This window comes from Apostichopus japonicus, chromosome 20, assembly GCF_037975245.1.
Source record: "Apostichopus japonicus isolate 1M-3 chromosome 20, ASM3797524v1, whole genome shotgun sequence".
Classification (NCBI taxonomy): domain Eukaryota; kingdom Metazoa; phylum Echinodermata; class Holothuroidea; order Aspidochirotida; family Stichopodidae; genus Apostichopus; species Apostichopus japonicus.
This window is the reverse complement of record NC_092580.1, coordinates 34,181,017-34,200,912: the sequence shown is the minus strand read 5'-3', so window position 1 is coordinate 34,200,912 and position 19,896 is coordinate 34,181,017. Positions and strand designations below refer to the sequence as shown.

The window sequence follows — 19,896 nt, the reverse complement described above, 5'->3', positions numbered from 1 at the left end:
GCCACCTTGTTCATTTGGATTTACCAACACCATATGATTGACATGATATAGGCTACACAATCCGTTATCATATATAACGTCAAACCTAACGTACGTACTTACGTACGTATGCACGGATTTATCTCGAAATACACCATGATTATCTCGAAAAGATGGCCTCTCCATTACCACAAGGGAGCCTAGGTATTACGAGCCTAACGATATTGCCTGTATATGCCCAATACCAACATGTTCAATTAGCTAGTGATATTCGTGTAGACGATTACAGCCTTTTTTTTCAAGCAACGTGCGTTCTGTACGTTCAATGCTATTATATCAGTAGTATCAACCTACATGCCTTAAAAGAATAACGTGATAGAACACAGTCATAAACCTCTAGAATTGCATTGTCATATTGTAAACGATTATTACTTTTGTGAGCATTGAATCTTTCCAGTGTCATTATATTTCTATACAATTGCACACTAATAACTACTATTGTAGATATCGACCACAGGCACTCGTAACGTTATGTAGGTGTATAGTATATAAACACGGCGTGTTTATATACTATACACCTACGTAACGTTACGAGTGCCTGTGATCACGACAATCCAATTCTTTTCGCCATTTTGAATGACGTCACTGGTTGGTCACGAACGATCCCATTGGAGGAAGACGGGTACAGATGACATAATGAAAAGTTTAATCATTTGCGCTAGCACACCGTACCACAAGGCACGAGTGACCAAAAACAAAACAAAAACAAAACACTGTAATGATAGTGAAAGTGGTTAAGATTCCTTTAGTTTTTAATAGCGTTTCATATATAGAAAGCAGTTATGGTTAAATATACATGTTACACATCCAGTAAAATGAACTACAATGACCCACAAAGTAAATGAAAAAGAAAAGTGTTATTAACAATTTGGCTATTAAATGACAACCAAATTTTAAGAGAATCACATTTTCAGCATGATTGCCACATGGTCCCCTGTATAACATGGTACTGCACTAGCTTCACTTACTTTATTCAACATGGAATCAGAGATTGTTGCAGCAGCAAAGAAGGGCCATAATTTTTTCGTTCTTGGCCAAGCTGGAACTGGTAAAACAAATCTTATCAAATCCATAGAGCATTCCCTTACAGGATTGAACCGAAATGTTAAGATGACTGCTTCAACTGGTCTAGCAGCAGTTGCTGTAGGAGGGACAACCCTGCATGTTTTTTTTTGGTATAAGTGATCGACGGTATACCGATGATGAAATCATACATAAGATCCGAAACAACATCGACTACAAAAGAATTAGAGATGGTATCATATCTACTGATACCCTTATCATAGATGAGGTATCTATGATATTAAGAAAAGTGTTCCTGCAAATCGAGGTCATCAGCAGAAGAGTTCGTGATCGTGAAAATCTCTGCCCTTTGGTGGCATGCAAGTGATCCTTGGAGGTGATTTTTTCAGCTGAAACCAGTACCCAACCATCACTTCAATGATCCTGGTGACATGATATTGAGTGAAACTTTACTGAAGAGTTTTGTTCCTCACCAGTTTGTCTTAACCAAAGTATACAGACAAAATGAAGGTAAGAAGCACAATTTTAACTGGCATTACATTATTACTGATTGACTTTTACTTCTATAGGATTTTAGACTATATACAGTATCTCATTTAATTTTCACTGATCAGCATTAACACATTTTGAATTAAAAATATATAAATGTTTATCCTTCCTGCCAGCTCTATTTTGAGCCTTTGAAGGTATCATATCTGCTTACAAGACTTAAAATAATTAAATATGACCTTGGTGCAGTAAATCATGCATGATCATTTTAATCAAAATTGAAAAATAAAACAGTAACTGAGACTTTCTCACTGTTTCTAACGAAACAAACTTATTGATCAAGTTGAAATAGGAGCTTTTTTTTTTTGGCATACCTGTAGGTTTCATTAAAACCAAAAACCCTATGTTAACTTAAGTATTAGCATATTGTGTATAAGCTTGATATGAATTCAAATGCAACTGATGAAATCACTTTCTCATGTTTTTAAATTGCTCATCTTTTTCAGTGGATTTAATTACTGCTGTTCATGAGCTAAGCCAAGGCCTGGATTGCTCAAATGGAACAAATGGTGAAATCCTTGGCAAGACCACTACCACATGGGGAACGTCCTATGAAACTATTTGCCCTTAACTATGATGTTGAGAAAGTAAACTCAGACTGCTTACTGAATATGAATGGTAATACTAATAATTATAAATATCTGTAAAAATTTAACTTCAAGATAAACACACTATACATACTACATCTTCTTTACTAGAGGTTGATGAACATAAAAGCTGAAAGGTTTTGCAGATGCTACACCAGCATTTGATTTCCTTCCTCTGGATTTTAGTGACTGACCTAAAATAATAGAATTAATTGTGGAACAATAAGAAGAGTATGTAGGGTGTGTGGCATTGCCATTATGCAGATCTCTTTGTTGACAGAAATGGTTCTCAATAATTTTATATCTTGGAAAAGGTGTAAACAAAACCGAAAGGTTCCAAGAGAGACATATTATAGAGTACCCGGAGATGGTCTTTCGTGGTCAACAGCCTGAGTGTGTCTGAGTAGTTTATACTCATTACATTATTAGAATACAATACATTGGTATGCATGGCCTTTCATAATACTTAGGGTGGTGTGCACACGATCTACATATTGCACACGAACTTCTTTTATTTGCACATGTTACTAAACTCTTAATATATAACAATCCTCCCTTGCAGCTATGAGACCACTATTTTATTATTGCAACAACGAACATATAATATTAGCAAAATATTCACGGAAAATACGAATTCACTTTGACAAGTAATCTACTACAAAAAAACTACACGACTAAACTATTGGAGATATCAAAATATACAACTTTCACAATACACAAACCAATAACATCACTGACATACCGAATCATGAAACATGATATAAAAATACACTATTGATGTCTGTCGAAGATAAAGTTACAAATTTAAAAACTTAGGTGGTCGGACAACTCTACCGGACCTGGTTTTTACGACACAAGAATCTCCAGGACTAGAAAGTTTTGAACTAGGTTTGGTTTTTTGCTGGCGTAGAAATAGGGGTTTGCTCATCAAAGTTTTGAAATTTAGAATCAATAGGAATATGAGATGAAGCTTTAGATGGAGACGTATTAACAGATGGTGAGGGATCTGGCTTGATTTCTGGAACCATAGAAGTATGTGGTACAGAAGGAAACCTTATGGCACTGGGTTAAAACCTGGTATCCTGATTTGGATTTTCAATATCCATTTCAGGATTAGCATTTTGACGTCTAGAATCATCATGCCTAAGGTGATTAGCATGCACATACCGACGGTTGTTCCCTGGTGTTCTAACCAAATAGATTTGTGGACCTTTAACCTCAACTATTGTCCCAGGTATCCACTTAACCTTTCCTCCTCTCAAATGTCGGACTTTTACCGACTGATATAGGTAGAAGGATATCATTTTCGGATTTACACCATCTTGATAGAATTTAGATTTAGCCTGACGGTACTTGACCGAACGTTTTAGAGATGGCTTAACAAGTGTAAGCTTGGTTTGGGGAGCTCTTTTCAAAAAGAGCTCTGCTGGGGTCTTTTCAGTAGTTGTGTGGGGAATATTTCTATACTGAAATAGAATGTGTGCAACCTTATGCTGTAAACTAGCAAACTTTGTTTCTGATTTCTTAAACATTCTCTTGAAAGTTTGAACATGTCTTTCTGCCAAGCCATTGCTAGAAGGGTGGTATGGAGGGGTCAAAGTATGTTGAACAGAGTTAGTTTGAAGAAAACCTTTGAATTCCTCTGCAATGAACTGTGGACCATTATCAGTCACAACTTGTACAGGAAGACCAAACTGAGCAAATACTGTTTGCAACTTGGAAACCGTAGCTGAAGCTGTTGTACTCGACATTGGGAAAACTTCAAGCCACTTAGAATGACTATCAACCAGTAACAGAAACTGTTGGCCATTAATTTCTGCAAAATCTAGGTGAATTCTCTGCCATGGTTCGGTAGCCCAAGGCCAAAGGATTAGGGGTGTTTTCCTTGGGGTGTTCTGTTCATTTGAACAAACAGAACAATATCTAACTAGGTCCTCAATGTCATAATCCATGCCTGGCCACCAGACAAAAGATCTACCCAGAGATTTCATACGAGACATACCGGTGTGACAATCATGCAATTCATTTAAAATGTGTTGCTGACATTGTTGCGGAATAATAACACGTCTACCCCATAATATGCAACCATTTTCTAATGAAAGTTCTAACCGTCTTGTCCAATATGGTTTCAATTCTTCCTCCTCACAATGTTTTGACCATCCAGACAAGGTATATTCGTATACTTTTGTTAAACAATGTCTTGGTTAGTGGCCTTCGCAATCGTCTCAGCTGTAACAGGAAGCTGATCGACTACGGTAGAAAAAACATAACATTCATCAGGATCTGTAATTTGAGTTAGTTTGTCTTGTAATGGCAATTTACTTAAAAGATCCGCATTGGCGTTTTGTGTAGAAGTGCGATAGACTATCTCATATTGATAACCCGCTAAAATTAGAGCCCAGCGTTGCATCCGCGCTGCAGCTAAAGGCGGTATCGCTGACTTTGGACCAAATATGCGGGTCAAAGGTTGGTGGTCTGTCACCAAGGTAAATTTACGACCGTAAAGATACAAGTGGAACTTCTTTAACCCGAATATTATAGCAAGCCCCTCTTTATCAATTTGGGCATGGTTTTATCTGCTGAACTGAGTGTCCTGGAAGCATAGGCTATAGGACGCTCAGTACCATCGCTTAACTTGTGGCTTATAATCGCACCTAACCCATAGGGACTCGCGTCTACGCTCAATACCAGTGTTTTCGTAGGGTCATAATGAATTAGTACTTTATCGCCTGTTAGGACAGTTTTAACATACATGAAAGCTTGCTCGCACTCGTTGGACCAACTCCATTCCGACTTGTGTTGCAGCAATGTATACAAGGGGTGAAGTTTGGAAGCTAAATTTTCAACAAACTTGCCATAGTAATTAACTATTCCCAAAAACGACTTTAGCTCTTGAAACATTGGTAGGTCTTGGCGCACGCATTATTGCTTCAATTTTGTCTTGAACTGGTTGAATGCCCTTACCGCTTAGATCATGACCTAAATATTGGACTTGTGGTTTGAAGAATTGACATTTGCTTGCATTTAAGCGCAAATTATACTTATCAAGTCTATCGAACAGAAGTCTTAGAATCTTAAGATGTTCTTCGACATTGTTTGTCGCAACAAGGATATCATCTACATAACAAAATACATGAGGAATACCAGTCAATATTTTGTCCATAGTGGATTGAAATAGCACAGGAGCCGTTTTTACGCCTAAACAGAGACGCTTAGGAGCTAATAAACCTTTATGCGTATTCAAAACTAGCAACTGCGCCGATTCTGCATCTAAGAACAATTGATTGAATGCACCAGTTAGATCGACTACAGAATATACTTTGGGTTGTGAGCCTTCCTGGGCCAATTTCGCAAACAAATCTTGCACAATAAGAAGCCTATACCCATCATCTTCAATTACACTATTGACCTGTTTGTAGTCTCCACAGACCCTTACAGATCCATTTGCTTTAGGTACATGTACAGTGGGGGACGCCCACTTACTAGACGTTACTGGGGTTAGGATATCTGCTTCAATTAGCCTTTTATATTCTTGTTCTACCTTGTCAACCATGGAATAAGGAACGGCTCTAGACTTTTGATAAGTCGATTTTGCATTCGGTTTTAATTTCAGAGAAGCTGTAAAATCTTTAATCCCTGTATCTTTATCAGAAAATAGTTTACGATGCTTCTCTAGAAGCTCACGAAAGCCTTCGGGATCACAAGGTTGGCAAGTAGGAAGCACAATTTCAGATTTTCTTAAAGCACCAATGTCACCCAAATGATTTTGACCTTTTTGTCTTAACTGCGGTTCGGATTTCACAGTGAATATTTGGTTCCAATCTAAGTTTATCTTTTGCAATAAATCTCGACCAAACAAAGATGGGCATTTACCTTGTACATCAATGATATCAGCCAGGTGGGAAGTTCTAGACTTAACTTAACAGGTACACTAACGCAGCCTAATGTAGGAATTAGCTCACCTGTATAACTGCGTAAAGCAAAATCACACTTCTTTAAAGGTTACATATTGGCTAACTCTGACATGTAAGCAGATTCTGAAATCGTTGACCTAGTAACCAGTGTCAATTTCCATAGAAATATTATCTGCTTTCCCTTTCCCTACCGACATACGAATCCTGTAAGGTGACACACTGTAATTACTAGTGACATTGTATAGTCCAAAACCTTCAGACTGGTACCTTTCATCCTGAACGCCATCAAGATATACGCTGTCCTCTACCTCCTTGATTGCCATCGGCCACGTGCTTGGTATTAGCATGTCCCGCTTTGAAATTATTTGGTCTTAACCCTCCTCTGTTCCTGGTGTTGGTACTTTCACTGGAACCATGTTGTCCTCCAGAGCGACATACCCGCTGTAAGTGACCTTTCCGTTTACAGTTATGGCACGTAACTTCCTTGTATGGGCAATCAGCTCACTTGTGCTTACCTCCACAGCCTTTACATTTGTAACGAAATGAGCCTCGGCTGCCATGAGCTTTGCCTTTGAAGCGATGGGTTGGTTGTCCACTATACACGGCATTAGTTGCGTCTATATTAGTTGTATGCAGGTAATCTTTGGTAGCGATATAAGCCATTTCATCAGCTAAGCATTTATTTTTAGCCTTGTCAAAAGTTAGATCAGCCACGGATAGTAGATGCGTTTGAGTTTTGGACATTTTGGCATGTAATCCAGAAACCAAACGGTCACGTAAAGCTTCTTCCAAAAAGGTCCCGAAATTGCAATGGGCACTTACATTTTTGAGTCTGACTATGAAGCATGATATAGATTCGTTCTCCCCTTGGGTAGCTGTCCAGAATCTATGTCTTTCTGCGATGACGATTGAACGTGGTGAATAGTGATCCTGTAGTAGTTTCTTTAAATCTCCGTAACTCTTAGTGTTCGGTAGATTAGGACTACATAAATCTTTCAATAATCTGTAGGAGATTACACCCACCACAGCAAGGAAAAACTTAGCACGTTTTTCCTCTGCTACATCATTCGCTGCGATGAAAGCGTCACATCTATCTGCGTAATCTGCAAACAGTTCCAGCTTTTCGTCGAAAACTCCGACATGGCCGAAAACAGCCATTATTTCGTTGGCTTGTTTAGCGTATATTATTTAACAGCATCCCCGTCGCCAATTTTATATCTTGGAAAAGGTGTAAACAAAACCGAAAGGTTCCAAGAGAGACATATTATAGAGTACCCGGAGACGGTCTTTCGTGGTCAACAGCCTGAGTGTGTCTGAGTAGTTTATTTTCATTACATTATTAGAATACAATACATTGGTATGCATGGCCTTTCATAATACTTAGGGTGATGTGCACACGATCTACATATTGCACACGAACTTCTTTTACTTGCACATGTTACTAAACTCTTAATATATAACAAATAATATCAGAATTAAAACGTGATGGTATAATATATCCATTTGGATATTCCTCCAGATGAATCCGGCAAATCTCTGGAAATGACAACAGGAGAGATTCGATGTCATCACAGCACTCTGTTGAGGGGATGCATTTTCTTTTCTCTTTGTCAGGGACATGGACATTTGTCAGAGCAAAGTTTCTCCAATCTTGAAAAAATTTGCAGGCTTTACCCAGAGTGGCAATTCTGTCATCATGTACATCCTTAATTGGCCGGTTATCTCTGAAGATTTGAATAATTTTACTGGTTATTTCCAGCAATTCAATTGTGCTATCGAGACCATTTCCATTTATCAAGCTTGCTCTGTAATATTTAAGGAGGTTTAAAGCATCTGCATCAAGCATTTCCTCGACCAGGTGATTCCTCATCTTCTCAGAAGAATCAGGAAATAAGTGTGAACCGGAAATCTTCTGATGAATAGGTCTGCTGTTAACTTTCCGATCCCACTTAACAGCGTCTATCCATTGCTACCATACAATATAATTTCCATTGAGTTAAAGTTTACGTGTTTTGATGGGTGATGGGTGATCACCGCTCTTCATAATGCCATTTCTAATCTTCTTAACAATATGTGAGAAATCCTGGCACATTGCCACTACTCTTGATGGATTTACAATGTTTGCCGCAAGATACTTACTATCTGTTCGTACCTTACTAAAATGTAAAGTAATAAATTGTCTGTTTGCTGCTCCAACATCCTGCAAAATACAGTCAATTGTAAACCCCCAATCTTGTAGCTTTGCAATGACATCCCACAGCATCACATACAACTCAGATGCTTTCACGCCACAAGTTGGAAAGTGACAGATTGGCCACCGAAATCCTGTATACCCCAGAAAGTAAACTTGTAAGGGAGCATAGCCAAATCTAGTCCTCGCCTGGTGCCACGCAAATCTGCTGCCCATTGTGCTGCTACTGAATATTCTTCACGGCCTAGTGACCACAGTGCTTCACTTGGCAAGTTAATGAGGTAGCCGTGGGTTGGGTCTACGAACACGTAACAATAGGCTTTCTTAGCAACAAGAAAGAGTGACAGAAATTTATGAATAGGAGCTTACTTGCACAGTCCGTCGCAACTTATCAATGGTCTATTGTTCGCATTCATTGCACCTTGGTTTATTGCCGTACAATTGGTCTCGATATCATTTCCCCTTCCACAATACTGACATCCCATGATTGTGTGTAGCCTAATACCAAACGGAAGTCAATGTAAAACATCTAGCCTAACTATAGGGCACGTGAACATGCTTCGTGAATGTAAAAGTGCCATTCGCGGTAAATGATGAGCGTTCCCAAATCCCAACCTACTCACAATGGTAACGTCAACGACTTCTTTCTCACACTACCAGGTGTGTGTCACACGGCCCGGCGCGGGAAGATCGCTGTTGTACTGAATTTTATTATCAGCATCACGGGAAATGTTTATAACCATTTATTGTCGTCCACATTTATTTTTTTTTCTTGTATGTAACGTTCGTAAACGCATACTGTTTAAGTGTCTTCTATCGTATGAGTTTGACTTCAGTTCGAACGACTTCGTTTCTGCTATCACACATATTCTATACAACTTCTCTGTGCAAAGTTTTAAGAATCGCCGTTCTCGACGAAAGCCCGCGCATAGCAAACTTACACAAGTTGACCTTTGCACTGATTGTTACTTGTACACATGACAGTAGTGGTCTAGTCGAAGATGCACCTGTGCTACATATAACTATAGGGTTATAAGGACGCAACCAATTCATAGTGGGTTTTGATCTAGTGTCAAGGAAATTTTTCTGGAAACTTGCCAAGATTTTCTAATGAGAAACTTTTTTTGGAAACTTGCCAAGATTTTCGTATAAACTAAAAAAAGCAGCACTTGTACCGTATTGTACACGTTAAATATTTCAAAATATCGGAAGTTCAACTTTTAAAAGATTGTAAGAAAGATAAAATATCTTTTCAATCTATAACACTTCATCATAATGTAGCTACTATAACTTGTCATTTTCAAGTTTTTCATCAGTTTCGTGACAATATTGCATCCAAAAACACCTCTGTAGCTAGTTCCTGAGATACAGCCATGCTTTTTAATGTTCTGAGGTTATTGCACTCAACACCACTATCTACCCAACCAATCAATTTTGGTTTGCCATCATCCATTTCTATAACAAGATCTTCCTGAATTTTGGTCTCATCATGGATCAGTAAGCCAGCTCTACCATCAGGAGCTATGTGAGCATCATTATCTGCCTCATACATCCAATGAAATACTGCTTCTTGTATTCCGCTCCTCTGCTTCACTATGTTCTTGTATCTTCGAAGATGACGTCCAGATGGTAGAACCAAGTAATTACTATCTTTTAAGTTCTGGTACGCTTGTGGGTTCCTCAACCAAAGTGATAGGCAGAGACTGATGATTTCCTTGTCCCACTATCTGCCATTTGTGACTTTTCGTTTTAAGGGCACCATGTTGTGACTTCAGAAGTACTTCCATCTCAGGTGATGCATTTGGGAAACAGCTCTCCAAAATCTTAGATATGTCGCTGTCATCATCTTCATCTAATATCACATCTTTCCCTAGGTTCAGCGAAGGTAGTTTCTTACAGCAGGTACAAATACCTGAAGTAGCTGCCCATGAAAGGACCTGTTTGCAGTAACTTGATCGTATGACCGTTACGTCTGTGCTGGAGATCTCTGATCTAATTTTTTCTACCCTAAAGTAACGTAATTCTTCCCTAGGCTCAATCAGATGAAATCCTCTGCAAAGCGATAGTTTCCGAACAATGTCAATTGTTTTCAAGAAGCTTCTTTCAGTGCAAACAAATCTGCTGTCAAGATCAAGTTTATCGATGTCTATGGAACGACCTCTCACCTTCAGCGTCCAAGTGCCATCGCATATTTGTATGTCTTTCATCACCATGTTACCATCAACAAACATTGAGGAGCTAACACTTACTTCAAGTTTCTCTGGTGAACAGGATACCAAGATGACATCAGCTTGGATAAATTTGTCAGTTCCTGTAGTTGCAATGTAGGTTCTTCATTGGGGATAACGTTTTCCTTCTGAATCATTGAGATGCCATGGTAAACCAAAACAGATATCCCACCAATCTGCTTTCTTCCTTTCTTGGCAAATGGGAATAGTTTCTGTAAGGCAGTGGCCAGTTGTTTCTTTGACTTTTGGCTACTCTCCTTCATAAGCTCCCTGAATGCAACATAACCATTCGGTTCAATTGTGATTCCCTCTGTCAACCTGAAGGGGTAAACATTGCAAGCCATTAATCTCTTGTGCTGGTATAAATATTATGCACATTTTTAAATACTCATTTTTGTATCATTGCAGGCACTATGAAGAGTTACAAAGGAATTGACGATGGGAACATAAGAGCGCTGTCAAGAAGTGTGGCACTACCGGTGTTACATCTGAAGGTAAGTGCTCCTGTTATCCTGACAGCAAACGTAACACGAACACTAGTGAATGGACTAAGAGGGATTGTGCAGGATATGCACACCAGCCATGTAACAGTGCAGTTTAACGGATTGGATGGTACAACTAATGTTCATCCCTTTAGATTTACAGTCTTTTCTGCAGACAAAGGAAAGGATGTTGCAAGCAGAAAGCAGCTACCACTGGCACTCGCTTTTGCTATGACAGTCCACAAGGCCCAGGGAATGTCTATTAAGAGACTAGAAGTAGACTGTCGACATATGACATTTCCAGGACAGATCGGAGTTGCAATTGAAAGAGCACAATCCAAAGATGGTCTACATGTCACACATTTTAAGCTGAACCTACTTAAGCCACAACCAAGAGAATTCTATGACTCTGAATCAACCCCTATGAAGGATACGCTTCACTGCTGCCAAGTTAATGTGGACAGCTTGCATCAAGTTGAACAAAAGGCAGCAGATTTCACCCCTCAGTCAAGTTGTCATGAAGAGAAAGACCCTGACAGTGATGAAGAATTACTAAACTTCATGGATATGTACGAGAAGGTACTAACAGGGGATGCAGGTGACACATTGCCTTTTCAAACAACAGACTTACTAGATGCCATGACCTGTAAGATTGTCCTAACAAAGGAGCAGGAAAACCTTAACAACCAAATCACTTTACTGAGATCCCGCATCAGCATCGCCGACTCTTTTATGAGTAAAATCTACAACACAGTTAAAAGCCTCTTTGAAACACTTGTACCACTAGGCAACTCCAAAAATCACAACTGCTCCACTTTCTATGCCTCCTTCAACAACTACTTGGGATCTGAAGCCTACTTTGGCCATGTGGAGCAACTTTTTCTGACCACCACCTTGGAGAAGATACAATCTAGGCTGGCATTTGGCCTTGCTTGCAAAGTTCGGGAAGTTGTTACTACAAATGCAACTAAACAGATGAAGGATGCTGCAGACAGAGAGGCACAGGAAGCACAGAAGGTGTTTGACACCTTTGATGGTGGCAGATCTAAGTTGCGGTATATTGGTGGGTGGTGTGTGGCTACAGTGAGGCACAGGAAGAGAGAGGCAGTGAAGAGGCATATGTACAGTCCAAAAGCCAAGGAGTTTGTAAACACCACACACAGACAAGTGGAGCTGCTGGACATGCTTGTAGTAACTGCTGCAAGTATACATGAAACTTCATGTGACAAACCATCACTTGCAGAATCCAGAGGAAAAATAATCTAAGAGAGAGCCTTTGCCATGTAAGTAATGATACATTTCAATTTTTCTGTCAGCTACAGGGGCGTATCCAGGATTTTCTAACCCGGGGGGAGGGGGGGGGGCGCGAATTACTATCTAAGCGGAGCGCCACCACGAGTTGGCGCGCAGCGTACAAGAAAATTTCTGGGTTTTATACCCCCAGATCACCGGAAATGGCACTTCTCAGGCTTGAAAATGACCAACCAATTGTACACTTTTGCCTAAGAACCAAGTATTTCCCAATAGTTTTTTCCATCCAAAACCTTTTTGAAGATTGTCACCAGTCACAAGTCATGTTTGACCTCATCGCATGTCCTGTGGATCATTGCTTTTGTAGGTGATTCTACGTCGCGGCCCACAATACCCGTCAGCCCCACTTTTCAAGGTTTTAAGCTCATTATTTGTTCAGAATTTGAAAATTCACATTTCTCGTGAATAAACTCACTTGAAAACATACCCATAATGTTGCACAAAATTTCATCTATGGACAACCAATATAGAAAAACCTCCTTGAACCCCTAACAGACCGGTCAAAATTAAACGAGTAGAGGGAAGTATGATGAAGAATGTTGGTAAGGAAATTTTCGAAAATTCAATCACAGTTAATTTATTGGTGTACAAATATTAACCCCTGTTATAACGGCTATTATAAAACTTGGTTGAAGGAAATGAAAAAATACGAGATATTTCCGAGAGCGAACACTACACACATAGGCGTAGGAGGCGGGGATGGGGGGGGGGGGGCTCCTACTGAAAGAAAATTAAATTGCAAATTTGACATAATTGGACCACCATGCTTTTTCTCCATCTACATAAGACATTTCGTTGTTTACATTAGCATCCCGCGGTATACTGCGAAATTTCCACGGAGCGTACGGTACACGATGGCATGCGATGTAATAACCGATGCTTGCTTATATGACATTGACATTAACATGTTGAATGCGCGCAAAAATTTAGGTGATATTTTTCGGGCAAGTCGTTACATCCCCCAAAATCAAATTGGGTTCCTATGACTACACACATCGTTTTGAGGCTGTTCATCCTGGAACCGCCATTTTCATGATCACTCATATGATGTGATATCTGCTGTTTGCTTTACAAATTCGAACAGGCGCGCCAATGGAGGGGCGAAGCCTGTAGGCAAACTATCTAAGCGTAGCGCCACCACGAGTTGGCGCGAAGCGTACAAGAAAATTTTGGCCGAAAATGCCTCCCAGGTCGCTGGAAATGGCACTACCCAGAACCATGGGTTGGCGCGAAGCGTACAAGAAAATTTTGCCCAAAAATGCCTCCCAGATCGCTGGAAATGACATTTCCCATGCCTTGTAAGTTTCATCTAAGCATTTTCTATTTTGAAATTACTAGCGATATCATAAAAAAATATGCTCAGGGGGAGGGGGGCGGTCGCCCTTCCCGAAATGCGTCATGTTCCCCGGCCGACGACTCGGTCGAGACCTGCCACAGTTGTTTTCATAGCACAATTGTTTAAGGCGTCCATACACACACACGCGTTATGATAGACCATATATAGTATATATATATATATAGATACATTAGTGAGAGAGGAAAAATGGAAAAGTCAAAAATGGAGTTGTCGGTATAAGGATAGGGTGAGGCGCACGCCCCTTCCGAAATCCTCGATCCGTCACTGGCTACCCGGCCATGTGTATATAATAGGGATCAGTGCTGTGATGATGTCACTGTTCCTCGTTCTCTTCTCGGTGTCTTGGCGTTTTTCTTTTACTCCCTCCTTTTCTCCTTTTTCTCTCTTTCTCTCTTTCTTCTTTTTCTTTTCCCTTCCTCCTCTCCTTCCTCCTCTTTTCCCCCCTCTTTTTTCCCTCTTTTCTTCTCTTTTTTTCCCTCCTCTTTTTCTACCCCGAGGGCGCGCGCCCCCAACGCCCCCCTGGATACGCGCCTGAGCTAGATGCCACTGTCAGGAAACTTGAAACAGAGCAAACCGTCAAAGCCCATGGAGATGAAATGTACGATTTTATTTTTAAGACAATCATGTCGGATCCAGCTTTGACAAGCATGTGACACAAGCTGTTTCCAGACGGTGAGTTTGATGATTGTGCAAGACAGCTTAGACAGGAGCTTTTTCAGAAGCATATCAATATGTCGTCTGCACAATTCAGGAGGGAATACAAAAGATCTACAAAGGTTCAGAAGAAAGAAGCCCACCGCAAGCAGATCAAAATGTCAGAGCCCAGAAAAGGAAACAATGTGAAGAAGATCTCCAAGCTACCACCACTTTCCAGCTTACATTCATCAACCAACCCAGACATGACAGCATCCTGTAGCAGTTCTTCCAACCAATTATCCAATAAGAGGAAGCCTACTAAGAAAGAAAAATGCAAAGGCAAGGCAAAAAACCCAAAGACCCTGAAATGGCCATGTGGATTGTTCTTCTTGGAATGTATTACAGATTGTGTTTGCTGTGATAGATGTGCAATGTGGTTTCAATATCAATGCATGGGCCTTAATGGGGAGGAGCAGGAACTGAAAGACACTTATTGGTACTGCACAACATGCAAACAATAGATCTTCTATACCTTGACTATTGAGTACAAAGGAAGTTTTCGACGAGAGAAATTTATCACGTGCTATAGAGAAACTTCATTGTATCAATACGTACTGCAAAGTCGCAGGTTTTTCCACCATTGGGATTAAGGCTTATTCATATTACAATTCATTTTTGGAAGGGAATGATGAAGAAGCAGCTTTTGAATCTAAATGTCAGATGGGAATTCTGAAGCATTGCATTCAGACGCCACATATTCCCTCGAGCTCTTAAGTTAAACCAAACTTTCACCAGCTATGGGCTTTTACGCTGTGTACAGAAAATATAAATTACAACAGGCTTCATTTGCTTTCCTGGTGCATTTTTTTCTGATAATACTATAGTTAGGCCCCTAAGCGATATATGCACACACACAACGAATCACCTGTTATTAGATTCAGTGGAATTGGATTATGAACATTAATACTTGACAAAACTTACCACGAAAAAAGGCTGACTTTCGGCATCTTGTCTTTTATTTACTTCGCTTCATACTTTTCATAATACTTGACAACACGTACCACGAAAAAAGGCTGACTTTCGGCATCTTGTCTTTTATTTACTTCACTTCATACTTTTCATAATACTTGACAACACGTACCACGAAAAAGGCTGACTTTCGGTTTCTTGTCTCTTATTTACCTCACTTCAAACTTTTCATTACGTCATCTGTACCCGTCTTTCCTCCAATGGGATTGTTCGTGACCAACCAGTGACGTCATTCAAAATGGCGAGAAGAATTGGATTGTCGTGATAACGGTACAACTCATCATTTTGACCGCAAATTAACGAATCATCTGTGCTACAGAGGTCTAATTGGAGTCAGATTTACCGCAGGTGATCATCTTGTACTCTAGCTAATACTTACAGTACGCTGGTTTTGGTCAAATTGGAACGTACCTTTTTGTGAAAATGGTGACTTTGCAACGTTTGTTTTGAATTGAGTGTCCTACCTTCTCCGTGTTTATATACAATACACCTACATAACGCTCCGTGGTTATATACTATACACCTACATAACGCTCCGTGTTTTTATACTATGCACCTACATAACGTTACGAGTGCCTGTGATATCGACCACCGTTATGAGTCATTGATTCCGTACAATTAGGCGTTCACCTCTATCAGCGCAGGTTGTCTGCCTAATTCTAGCCTTGTAGGTAATCTTCAAGGTGACAAACGGAATCATGGTGTCCAACAAAGTAATGCAATCACTGTTCTTTGTTATAATATCAGTCTTAGCCTGTGTTATTCTTACATTTTCCAATAAAATGAGCGGTTATAATTCGAGAGCGTTTGCAAGCTTTGCCGTTCGGAATTCTGAAACTAATTTATCGTTTGGAAATCGATCAATAAATGTTTCAAATCGGACCCAACATAAGAATCGGACACATCTGTGGACGTGGTTCAGTTTGCGAGCATTTTGGCTTAACCAAAATATGGTACCAGAAAGATACGACTGTCAGAATGGAATTGTTAATTTTCAGAGAGCAGATATAAATTCCTCTAAATTTAGGAGATCGAAAGTGGTTATATTCGCCGGTGGTTTTAAAGACAAAAGCTTGTGGAAGAGATTGCTAGCGAAGCGAACACCACGACAAATATGGGTATTTACTACCGACGAAAGCCCATTAACAACAATGGACTACATTCCGCCCAAACAGTACAACATTGGAAGGAACATATTTAACGTTACATACACTTACCATTCCAAATCGGACATTTCAGTACCTTATGGCCGTTACAAACCCTACGTTACCTTTAACGATGACGAAATCGACGTGGATTATCATAAGTTGCACCACAAGTTTGCCATGTGGATGTCCAGTCACTGTGATACTATTTCTTGGGATCGCACTAAGTTCGTGAAGGATCTGGCAGAATACATGCCCATTGACAGGTTCGGAAAATGTGGTAACATGACACCTAAATGTAAACGACGTTCCTCAAACTGTGGATGGCTACAACGAGACTACATGTTTAATTTAGCCTTCGAAAATAGTTGCTGTGAAGAATATATTTCTGAAAAGTTTTGGAAAGTGCTAAGCACAGGTGTGAGCATCCCTGTGGTTATTGGGGCAAAGAAAGAGGACTACAAGAGGTTAGGACCGCCAAATTCTTTTATCCATGTGGATGACTTTAATTCGATGCAAGACCTTGCTACCTACTTACAAAGAGTAGCAAATAACTCTGTTTTGTATAACTCCTTCTTTAAATGGAAAAAGTTTGGAACGGTCAGTCAAACCGAATATCTTGATAGGAGAATTGTATATAACAAGTCGGCTTGTTTGTTGATGGATTTTCTAAAAAATGGCGTCACAGAGAAGAAGGACACGTTCGACTTATACGGGTCTTCTTGGCTGGGAGGTTGTAAAGGTTGCAGCAGTAAAGCATGGATAGCAAAGTATGGTTATACACCAGGAGAGCATTTTACCGCTAACTGAAGGATGGCCATATGTGATTGAATAAAGTAGACCCAACCACGTGACTGACCATGCTACGAAGTTGCTTGTCTCGTGTTTGTACAAAGATCATAATATTAAATATTGAAAATCACAGCTACAATTCCGGCCTGGAGGCCTCATCGAGAAGATCCATCACATATTACATTGGATCTGAAATACCTAAACTTTAATGGAACATAAAGGTGGTTTAATTTATAAAGATAAATTATTTGTGAATTAAATTCCATTATTTCCGTGTCTTTGATTACAAACATGAGAACTCTTTACCAGTTTTGTCTAATGGTAGATTCAAACAAAATAATTCTATTTTGACGTGAAACACTGCGAAATTTCTTAGCGCTACTACACAGGAAAATAATCCCAGCGGAATATTTCGATACGAGGACATAACTGTAACAACCAATCAGTGTGAACACCACGTACTATGTAGACCCTGCTCTGTAATATTTACGATACTGCGATATAACTTGTACGGTCTTTTTGCTTCTAGAAGACTGGCGTTATTTGTTGCAAATTCAGATTTACACCAGATATGAAAACTCGATAAATGCAGGCTGTGTTAATATCGACGGAGTTCTGACATTTTCTAACAGGGCTGTATCGCCTGCAGGTGTGGGGTGGGCAGCTGCCCCCTGAAATCACAACCTACTTCTTGAACGTAGACTCACGATAAATGTGAAAGCCTGGACAGTATATATGTGCACTTTCTGTTAATTTTAGCGTAATGTTTATTATCATTTCATCTGACTTTCATTAGTCTGTAGTGTGAAACCTCAAGATTCTAGGCAAGTATTTTAGGAATGGCGTTCGAACAGATCATAATGTTTATTTTAACTGCTCTTCACGTATATTTTTTATTGTAGAGCGCTTCGAGAGTTTTGGGAGGCGCTATATAAGTATTACATATGGAGATGTGATGACCGTGTATATGTTTGGTATCACGAGTTTTGTTAGTATAACAATAAATGTAGAGAGATTCTGACCTGAACCTGCGTGAACAGTGAAGCAGTCTAGTGTGAAAGTACGCCTCGTAAATATATTTATAACGCCTACCAGTTCCATTGTTAGCCCCAATATCAATTTCCAAATGTTTCACTATAAATATTTATTCACTGCGAATAGATACGCATATGCCAGGGTCTTTTCTTAACATACTAACCTGGGGCAGCGACCTTCAGTCCCTAACACGGCCCACCCGATCTGCTACCCCTTCCCAATAAGTAGGTCCCTTTTGGGCATGTAAAGAAAATAGTGACACCACAAATCTAACAACTCATTTACACCTAAACATCCCCATATGGCTTCCCCTCAGCAATTATAGGCTACGACTACCATCAGAATGCCCTAGCGTGCTTTTATTTCTTCAATTACCTGCGTGTTAATCAATGGATAAAGCAGAGCTAATAAAGTAAAGCATTATTTCCCTCCCCCCCCCCACCCGCTAAAGGGATTTTGCCGAAAACAATTTTTCTAAATTTTCATTTTCGAAATGTAAATATCGAAACCATCAGATCTCAAAATAAATGTTGCCATTACCAGCAATCTGGGCGGCATGTTTGGCAAAATTAACATCGTCTATACGGTTCTTGTAGCGTCATGATGGCAGTCCAAGTAATGTTTACCTAGTATATACTATGTAACACTATGTAACATTTGGACGATAATTAATGTTCTCGATGCTTCTCAAATGCCCCCCCCCCCCACCCGGGCTACGGCCTGGTTAACCTGGTTAATCAACTGTTTTGGGTAACTGTCTTTCGTTGGTTCGATTCCTTGTATTGCTGCTCTCAGGACATCTGAACATTGCCTTTTTTTATTCGAAGCCTCAAATAACTTTTGATACTATTACCTACCATGCACCTATTTTTGTTCCGCTGGCTGCCTAACACCATAATGTTAATAACATTAATGTCAGCATTGCTAAATGTGGTAATCGTTGTTGTTTGCACACTACAGTTAGTGTACTTCAGGCTGAAAGGTAGCCTTCACGGAAATTCTGGTCATCATTTGGTCAAGGTTTACACCGGGGTTGGAGGGGGGGGGGATGGCTAGTTGTCATACTTGATCTGATTCGTTTCACAGACGTTTTGTTATTCTTTTGCATTACTAGCCAGGATCGGGAATGAGCTCACTGAGATGCTTTTCCCCCATGTTTTGCAACATATATTCATCCGCCGGTGAGTTTACCGAGCATTATCCATAGGTTAATGCAAGGTCAGCTGACGAAACGACCCATTCAGATTGAGGTTTTTTTTAACAAGTATTGTATTATTGGCCTGTACTAGGTTATGGATGGCTGAATAAGTTGCCATTGTTACACCGTAGGCGATCTGTATGTCTTTACTAGTACGTCACTCTCAAATAATAGCGTCATTCTTGACGAAGGGTTAATAGCGACCATTTGCTATTGGCCAACAAGGAACTCAGCAGCCATTTATCGGGGTTAATATCACCTATATTACTAGTGTAATATATGGCACATTCATGGAGCCAATCGGCTAAAAGATAGGAATTTACTTCTTATCCTAACAAAGATGAAGCATGAGAGACATAGGTTGTCCTCATATGTTATTA

General features: G+C 39.8%; 2 protein-coding genes across 2 annotated transcripts; both read left to right on the top strand.

The window, feature by feature from the left end:
• The first annotated feature begins 33 nt into the window (after nucleotides 1-33).
• Nucleotides 34-15,291, top strand: LOC139961798 (uncharacterized). The gene is made up of 2 exons (XM_071961331.1): nucleotides 34-2,229; nucleotides 10,940-15,291. The coding sequence occupies exons 1-2, from the start codon at nucleotides 2,109-2,111 to the stop codon at nucleotides 12,277-12,279; spliced, it is 1,461 nt and encodes a 486-aa protein (XP_071817432.1). The 5' UTR covers nucleotides 34-2,108; the 3' UTR covers nucleotides 12,280-15,291.
• A 1,005-nt stretch (nucleotides 15,292-16,296) lies between these two features.
• On the top strand, nucleotides 16,297-17,301 carry LOC139961408 (glycoprotein 3-alpha-L-fucosyltransferase A-like). The gene has a single exon (XM_071960549.1). It carries the CDS (start codon nucleotides 16,297-16,299, stop codon nucleotides 17,299-17,301), a length of 1,005 nt encoding a protein of 334 aa, XP_071816650.1.
• The last annotated feature ends 2,595 nt before the right edge of the window (nucleotides 17,302-19,896 follow it).